A 9448-nucleotide genomic window follows, 5' to 3' on the forward strand; every position below is an offset into this window, starting at 1 on the left:
CCTCTCTATGTGCAGCCGTCGCTCCTAATCCTCGCCCTCTCTCTCCTATCCTTTTTCTGCCCCCTGCTGGTTGCTGCTCTTGCTCCTCCGCTCCTTGTCATCTGGATCTACTCTTCTTTTTTCTACCCCTGGTGTGCGACCTTCTCCTTCATCGCATCGATTATTCTCTTGCTCTCCCCCTACATCCATAGTGCATCAATAGATGTACTTTGTGAAAAAAATGGAATGCAAGCTCAAACTAGATAAATTTAAATGAAAATACAAAATTTCATGTTCATGTGCACCAGATGAAAAAAATACTCAAAATTTGTATCCGAGTGCACATGCACTTGAAAAATATCCTTTTTAATGAATTTCTACATAATACTTTTGTATCCTAACTTCCACAAAGTACATCCGATAGATACACTACGAATGTGCATCATTTTATTTTTTTAAATACTCTCAAGTATGGTTTTAAGGGATTTTTCACGTTTCGACTTTGCATTCAATATTTTTCCAGTAATAAAAGTGCGAGCTCTGAATTTTAAAGAAAAAGAAGGCATGAAGCGTAATATGGGCCAAACGTTCAACGGGCCGGCCAATTGAGCGCGCAAGCCCGCCGGCGTCTACCCCTGTCCGGCCCACCTATCCGCGCCTCTTCTTCCTCCAACCGCGACGTCCCCCGAGGCGGCGAGGCCCCGATCCAACCCTAACCCCTCGCTCTCCGCTCTCCACAGCGCCACTTCGGACGCAGGCGCCGCACCCCTCTCCTCCTCGCCGGCGCCCTCAACACCAACACTCCCCGGCTCCCGACTCCACTCATCGGCTGCTCTCCGGTGCGTGCCCCTCATCCTCCCCTTCACTTTTACACGCTCGTTCCACTTCTCGGGCGGTAATTTAACCTTCCATGCGCGCTCCCTCTCTCTCCGCTTAGGTCTTCGCTTTGGTTGCTTGGGGTACGACTCCTGCGATTCGCGCGCAATGGAGCAAGATCAGAGCGTTGCTGCCGGTGTCGATTCTGGTAGCGCGGAGCCTGGTGCCATGGCTTTCGATTTGACGACTGCCAATCCTGATGCGAACGCGTACGGTCATAATCCACCGGCTGTCACCGCCGGGAGCGCCGTGGACCATGACGGTGGAGCCCAGGCACCTGATGTCTCTGCCTACCCGGCTGAGCACGCGGCGTTGAATGGGACGGCTGGTGAGATGGCTAATTACCAAGGAGCTGCGGAGAACGGCGGCGCAGCTATCAACGAGATGGGCGAGCCTGTTCCGGAGCCATCCTATGAAGAAGGTAAATGTTGGGCTTGCAAGCTCCCCTAATTTTGTGTGCTGGGGTCACACGCTCCCCTAAATCTGTATCCTACCTGCAGTTTGCTCTTAACGTGCTGCTTTCCATTGCAGCTGTGCTTTCAGCGGAAGAGGCTAGGCTGTGGAGTGTTGTTACTGCGAATTCCTTAGATTTCAATTCTTGGATTGCACTTATTGAAGAAACAGAGAAAAATGCTGAGGTAATAGCTTGGCCATAAACTATTCTTGAGATTTTGGCTGAGCTTGCAGTATGTGTAGAGGAGCTAATTTGTAATTTTTACAACAGCTTATGATATATGCTATTTCTCAATATGTAGAACATGAGTTCCTTGTGGCTTTGATATGGGATATATTTGTGATTTTATGCATTTACTATGTGTAGAACACAGTTGCTTCCTTTATTTTGTACAATGAATTTGCAATTTGAGTAATTGCTTCATCCCTCTATCCTGATTGTAGATTTCGTGATCCTTGTGTTTCCTCCACCTAGCTTGAACTTTGAACTGTATGATGTCCCTCATACTTTTAATGCATCAGTCTTGTGTGTCTTTGTTGTTTAAATAAAGTGCACTTGATGTAATCTATCTGAGTAGTCAATCTTAATAAAAAATGGAACTCTTTACTCTTGATATGATGAAAATCTTTATGCTAATGTGTGTTTTTGTATATTTTCGCCCCAGAGCAATATTTTGAAGATACGGAAAGTGTATGATGCATTTCTTGCGGAGTTCCCTCTTTGCTTTGGTTATTGGAAGAAATATGCAGATCATGAAGGTAGACTTGATGGCGTCAGCAAAGTTATAGAGGTTTATGAACGAGCAATTCTTGCAGTTACTTATTCAGTGGAAATTTGGTATAACTACTGTCAGTTTGCAATTTCAACATATGAGGACCCAGATATCATCCGAAGGTACCAATCGTACACAACATTCCTATTCTGATGAAGTTTATGTGCCTACCATCTGTCTCCTGACTTAATTTTCAATGGCTGGGCATTTGAATTTTATAGTATGTAGGAATTCCTGATTAAGCTCTTTAGAATATGTTAGAGCCCTACTTGTCTTCCATGTGGCAGCAATTTCCATCCGAAAATATAGTACAGTTAAATTTCATGTATGATATCAGAGTGATTTGCCTGTCTCTGAATACTGATGGGTCAATGGTCAATGACCCAGTACCAGTAGTCTACCTGCCTCTAGTTAATTAAATATAAACTATTTATTGCACCTCCTGTGGACTTAAAACCCTATGCAGGCATTTCTTTTGAGAAAAATGTTACTTCAGACTTCATACATTAGTTAAGTAGTTATACTTCACATAATAGCATGCTTGTTTTATATATAAAATAAAATAAAAAACTTTAGATACAAACAGCATATAGTCATACTAGGTATTTCGAGCTTTTTTTGGTCAAGAACAATGGTCCTTCCTAGATGTATACTAGCATTTGCATATTCCAGTTGAACTGTGTTTTGATGTTGTTCTTTTTGTCTCTTGTTCCATTTTTTAATTAGTAACTTTTCCGTTTCCTCACCTTTTCAGTACCTTTGCATCTTATGTTTTTGCAGACTGTTTGAAAGAGGTTTGGCATACGTTGGAACAGACTATCGATCTAATGTTTTGTGGGATGAGTATATTAAGTACGAAGAATCACTGCAGGCATGGAGTCATCTAGCTGTGATATATACAAGAATATTAGAGCATCCCATACAACAGCTCGATCGGTACTTTAATTGGTAAGTCACTTGTATTACTTCTGTTATGAATATGGAAGTTGGAAGTGAAGCTTTCTTTTGTGCATGTTATTTGCCGGCATCATACTAAATGTTAGCTTCATTGGCTGATAAGTGGATCAAGGCAACATATTACTGACAACACTTTGTGCCATGTGTGAATAGAAACAAACACCTGCTCCTTCATACCATTTCATAATTTCCTTTTCTTGCTTTTAATTGTGCTTGATATTTCAAACACTTGAGTTGGGGTCATGATATATAATCTCATTTATGAAAATACAACAAATGTAAACATATAGTTCTACTAACTGTTATTTTTGCACAGCCTCAAGGAGTTGGCTTCAACACGGGCTCTTTCAGATATACTGACTGTGGAGGAAGCTTCTGTGTATGGTGTTGCTTCTGAGAACAGTAATCAAGCTCTTGATGGTGAGGCACATCCTGATGATCCTGATAAATCTAGCAAACCTGAAGCAGAGAACCTTGCAAAGTATATATCCATGAGAGAAGAGATGTACAAGAAGGCTAAAGAGTATGAATCTAAGATTATTGGTTTTGAGCTAGCTATTAGAAGACCATATTTTCACGTCAAGCCTCTTGACAATCCAGAGCTTGAAAATTGGCATAACTACCTTGACTTTATCGAGAAGGAAGAAGACATCAATAAGGTATGATTTTGCACTTCTAGCAACATTTTGTCTCTTTTATTTAGTAGATTTTATGGAATGTTTGAAAAACTTACAATCCAGTCTTATTGGCTCCATTATATGCTTTAACGGCTAGTATTTGGAGAAGCTTCCTTTATAATGGGATATTGAACTGAGGATAGAGCGTGGACATAATATTTGGTTTCGATGAGGCTAAGTACTCCAAACTTTCATTTGGCAGTGGTCGTTCTGGGTTAATGATATATGGTACCAAATACCAGTTGTTTGAATTTTTAATCTCATATATGCAGGTATTTGCTTAATGCTCACCTTCTTAACCATCTATCTATCAAGCAAGGATGGTCCCTCCTTTCTTATGGAGGGGCCTCCGTAATCAGCTAATGGAGTAATCTGTGTGAACTTCTCTTTTTTTGTCAATAACAAATTCATATTCCCTTTAGATACCCCCTTCCCCCCTCATGCTTATGTTCTCTGATGGCGCCTTATACTTTTTCAGGTTATCAAATTGTACGAAAGATGTGTTATTGCGTGTGCTAATTATTCAGAATTCTGGATCCGCTACGTGCAATGTATGGAGGATAAAGGTAGTCTAGAACTAGCAAACAATGCCCTGGCGCGTGCTACTCATGTTTTTGTGAAGGTATGATTTTATAGCATGTAGAACAATACTCCCTCCATACTTGAAAAGAATGTTGTTTTGGACAGCGGCACGGTCTCCAAAGCTTAACTTTGACTTCTTATTTTTAGAAAAATATTTATCGCAAAGTTATATATTTATACTGTTATGAAAGTATTTTTCAAGACAAATCTATTCATATGGTTTTTGTATCTATTTTGAAACTCAACAACTTGAAAGTTATTCATGATTTATATTCCCAATGTTTGACCCAAATCTTGTCCAAAACAACATTCTTTTCAAGTATGGAGGGAGTATACTTGATAGTTGATACCATTTTATTTTTTCTGTTTTTTTATTCATTATCTCTTCTTTATCTGTTGTTCTTTTTGTGAATTTACCATCAACAAGGTTCGAAAGTGGACCTAACCAAATTCTATGTAAACATTATTGATTGTATCTTTTGTACTAAGATGAGTGTTCCTTTTAGTCCAAATCCCTTATTGGCATGAACAAATGCAAATAAAGAGAACAAAATGGGAAGTCAATTAAACAGCTGCATTAGTTAGGTTGTAGGATCTTCAAATGTTTACTTACTCTTTACAGATGAAATTGCGGATGGTATTCTGATTTTGGAAGATTGGCTTTCTGAAATCTCATTTGAATGCAGATGCTATGATAAGCATAAAAATATTATACTGTCATGGTCAATTTTGGTTTCTTGAGCACACAATTGATCTGCGTATCTTTGTATTAAAGGCAAAGAGAGAACAATCAGTCTCTTACAAAATCAACCACATCACCACCAGCAGGTTGCAGAAACAACACGGATCTAATTGAGAAGAAAAACATAGACAGCAATGATTGATTTTGTGCAGTGCAGCATTATGTATGCTAAGTGGTCTTAGATTTGCTGATAGCTGTATCTTGTTTCTCTGATTTTTAACAGAAGCAGCCAGAAATCCATCTTTTTAGTGCCCGCTTTAAGGAGCTTAATGGAGATGTTTCTGGAGCACGTGCAGAATATCAGCATCTTTACTCAGTACTATGTCCTGGCTTTCTAGAGGCCATCGTGAAGCATTCTAATATGGAGCACCGACTGGTACATCTTTGAACAAATAACCTTTTCTTTTTTCCCTTTTTAAAGCCTTGTAGAGTTTGTTTATTCTGTCTCTGTTTGCAGGGTGATAAAGAATCAGCTTGTTCAGTTTATGAGAAGGCCATTGCTGCTGAAAGGGAAAAGGAGCAAAGCCAGCTCTTGCCAACATTGCTTATTCAGTACTCACGCTTCTTATTTTTGGTAGGTTTTCATAACAATTTCTATATTATCAAAATGTGAAAAAAGCATGGTAAAGCCTTTTATGCTGTATATCTGAATATCTGACTGTTTTGATTGAACATATGTGGTTAGCCATTAAAAAAGTAGTGTGAAAAACTGCACCTGATCAGGATTCATATAGTAACAAATATGTTATCTAGCATACATCTCGCAATTTGCATTTTTAGGCACTCCAGTTTTGTCAGTTTGAGCTAGGAGATGTTCTTCTCTTTGTTTCTTTTTCATTTACTGTTTATTGACTAATTGATTGGATGGAACTTCCAGCATTATTCTATTTCTACCTGCTATCCACAATTTCAGTTGGTGGAAGTGATGTATTCCTTGAAATGTGTAGGCCATCCGAGACTTGGAAAAGGCAAGGGAGACCTTAACTGAATTGCATGAGCAATTGAACATAACGAAACCGGTTCTTGAGGTTACGACTTTCAAGATTTTTCCGAATTCTTCTGATTTTCCTCTGCATCCTTGTCCTTAATTTGTCTAATATTACCTCTTTATTTTACAGGCTGTCATTCATCTAGAGTCAATCCTTCCATGTGAAAAGCGTATTGACCTTTTAGATTCACTTGTGGAGAAGTTTGTTACACATGAGTCATCTCACGGAGAGGGGTCAAGTCTTGTCGACAAAGAAGAAATATCTTCCATATTTTTGGAGGTAATAATCAAAAACTGCGCCCTTCTATATCGTAGTTCCTTCTTGTTTGGCTGGATTACATGAATTTCATAGCTGAAGTGAAATTAGAAGTGCGAAGTAAGATCGTTCCCTAATGAAAGCCATATATGATAATGCTTTCCTGAAAATGGTGTATTTAGTGCTGATTATATATAGTGCAAGATGAAAGATTACCAGGACTATATGCCATTAATGCTCTTGACTAATATTTAAGGACCATCATATAACTGGTCGGTAGCATTATTTGAGTGCTCATCTTTTTGGAACATGAAGTATTTTGTGATAATTTTTTGCAAGTGATGGCTAGACCGCTAGAGCCTCCAGTTGAGAGGCTGCTGGCACAAACCTGTGTGCTCGTAGGTTGTGAGTAGCTTCTTAAAGGGGTTAGGTACTCGCCTCTAAGACAAACCAAGGGGACATCACCTCCTGTGGTCGAGTCTTTTTGAGTCCTCATCTTTGGGAACATGAAGTATTTTCTGAAAATATTTGGACTTTTGGTTCAATGAAGCTGTAGTGTTTTGCAACTTTTGTTTATGTAACGAATTGAAAGTTATATGCAAGCAGAACTCTTGTTAAAGTCAAGTCCTATTCTTGAATCACAATGATCTCTGTTGTACTATGTAAATGATCTAAGTTTCTTTTATTTTGTATTTTGGGCTTTTCCAGTTTGATACTTTATATTAATGACACTTACAAATTGCCTACAGTTTTTGGATCTCTTTGGGGATGCGAAGTCAATCAAGAAATCTTTAACTCGGCACACAACTCTCTTTTCATGCAAGAGAAGCATTCTGCCATCAAAGAAACGGAAAGCAGATGATGCTATTGTGTCAGACAGGGACAAGTTGGCTAAAACTGGTGGCACTCGGCCAGTCACGGGGACTGACCCTAATGCTTCCAATCCTCCAGTTTGGCCTGCGACTTCTGAAGCATCAGGGCAACCATGGGGAGCTGCATATGCACCTCAGGTCACGTATTCATATAAATTTGCGAGATTCAGCTTTTTTTGGGTGCACTAATCGAGATAAGGATGGACTTTCGAAAAAAAGAATAGAAGAGGGATATTGTTTGATCGTCTCTTTAAATCTTCCCAAACACAATAGATATAAATTGTTAAATATCTTAATGCCTCCCATTATGCCTACCTGAATTTGCAGCTATCATCCACGTTTCCTAAGCTGACACCTCACTGTAAATTGTTTCATCTGATTTGGCGTGCTCTTTGCTAGATCTAGAAGTTCATTCTGTTATTCCTTTCACAACTGTGTTTGAATAACTTAGAACCCAGGGCCAGGGGATTTAGATGTTTTTTTTCTTTTAAAATTAACAATTAGCCACCTTTTCTATTTGTTTGGCTAAAATGATGATGTTATCATTTTGTTGTTTTTGACTTCAACATCTTTTGCATTGAAGGCTACATATCCTGCATACGGAACTTATGATTACAGCCATCAAATGCCTCAGCCTGCTGCACAAGCTGCTTATGGTGCATACCCTCCAACATACCCTGCTCAGGTATTGAATTTTATTTCTGCTTTTATTTTGGAAATGCTATGTTCAAAAGTAAAAATAATATGCTTAGTATCTTCCAAAAATCGTTGCAAGGAATGACCATGCTACAATCAATCACTCTTCCCACCATCTAGATTTCCTACATGTATCCAGATCCCCAATAAAGAAAATTACATTCAAATTTCAATAGGGTCATGGCAGAGTATAAGCTGTAATCAATTGTGTTTTAGGGTTGTTATTGTCGTTCTTTCGATGGTTCTCATTAGTCCATATATTTATTTCTGATGGATTCTTAGGCAGTCTTATCCAAACATGGCATTATTTACTGGCAGTCAATTTTACTGATGGTAATTGCAAATAGTTGCTTCTGATCTGTCAAACAATTGATGTACAGCAGGCCTAGCGGCTGTAACCTATGTTTTGTTTAGTTGAATCATGTTTATCGTTATGTGTGTACAATCAGTATTGCCGTTAGAAGATATGAACCAGCAGTAGTTTATGCTCATCTAGATTAAATCTGGTAGAAGTCAGCAGTAGTTCATGCTCATCTAGATTAAACCTGGTAGAAGTCTTAGTCATGTTTAACTCGAGCTGTTTCTCAACTTTGTGCTTACACTTGCCTCTTGTGCCTGATATACCTCAATTGTCCAATGAGGGTTTCCCCCATATGTTCACAACTATACTAACTTCTATTGTGTTGTTTATATAAAAAAAAATCTCCCTTCTATTGTGTTGAAGGATGTCATCTGATTCAAATTTTGAAACCTATTGTAGGGCTACACGCAACAAAGCTACGCACAACCTGCAGCTATGGCCGCAGCACCAGTGCCTGCAGCGGCACCGGCACCGACAGCAGCTTACCCTCAACAACCAGCAGCAGCTCAACCCTACTATGGCACAACCTACTACTGATCTGTAGAGTGATCTGGATGGTGATTCATTGAGCCTGTGAACCTGCCTTGCGCATGTGTTCTGCAGTCTAATTGGCAGGTTTGCTTGTGCCCCAGGTCAAAGGTATCGCGAGGCCCTTTGTACGGCTAGTTTTCCTGGAAGACGGTGTGAATGTGGAAGTGTAATCGCCTTTTATCTGGATGCTATTTGCAGTAGTGTACCGTGGATGACCACTTGAGCCCATCTGAGATTTGAATAGGCAGAACATTATGTTGTCTAGGAATTTTCATTTAGCTTAATGCTAACTGTAGAGGTGATTGGTAAAGCCGTGTTCGCAATGCATATGAATTGCCATTTTATTCATAATCAACATTATTCCTGGTCGTGGCCAATTTAGTTGTGAATTTCCCGTCTATCGTTGTAAACTATAGTTCCCCGACTATCGTGGTCGTGCGCGACTCGACGCGGCTGCTGCTCCCCCACCTAACACTTCTCTACTGCAATCAGGACATGCCACGAGTATATGCTGATGTATATCTGCCATTTGTGGACCAAACATTGATGCTTCAATGCTGTGGCAAGAGTTGGGAAGTGCGGTGTGTACTTAAGAAGGGAAACCCCGGAACAAAAAGGTTCTTGCAAGGGTGGAAACAGTTTGTTCGTGACAACAAGTGGCAGATGGGAGATCTCTGCCTCTTTGAGCTACTTGAAAACATGAAG

General features: G+C 39.6%; 1 protein-coding gene across 1 annotated transcript; it reads left to right on the top strand.

Moving 5' to 3' along the window:
- Positions 1-630: 630 nt before the first annotated feature.
- LOC120646907 (pre-mRNA-processing factor 39-like) lies at positions 631-9120 on the top strand. Its single transcript, XM_039923442.1, has 14 exons — positions 631-818; positions 917-1276; positions 1387-1493; positions 1974-2203; positions 2862-3029; positions 3355-3697; positions 4194-4337; positions 5263-5415; positions 5497-5613; positions 5987-6067; positions 6158-6307; positions 7033-7293; positions 7739-7840; positions 8612-9120. Exons 2-14 carry the CDS (start codon positions 964-966, stop codon positions 8747-8749), a joined length of 2307 nt encoding a protein of 768 aa, XP_039779376.1. The 5' UTR covers positions 631-818; positions 917-963; the 3' UTR covers positions 8750-9120.
- The last annotated feature ends 328 nt before the right edge of the window (positions 9121-9448 follow it).

This window comes from Panicum virgatum, chromosome 9K (assembly GCF_016808335.1).
Source record: "Panicum virgatum strain AP13 chromosome 9K, P.virgatum_v5, whole genome shotgun sequence".
In the NCBI taxonomy this organism is placed as follows: Eukaryota; Viridiplantae; Streptophyta; class Magnoliopsida; order Poales; family Poaceae; genus Panicum; species Panicum virgatum.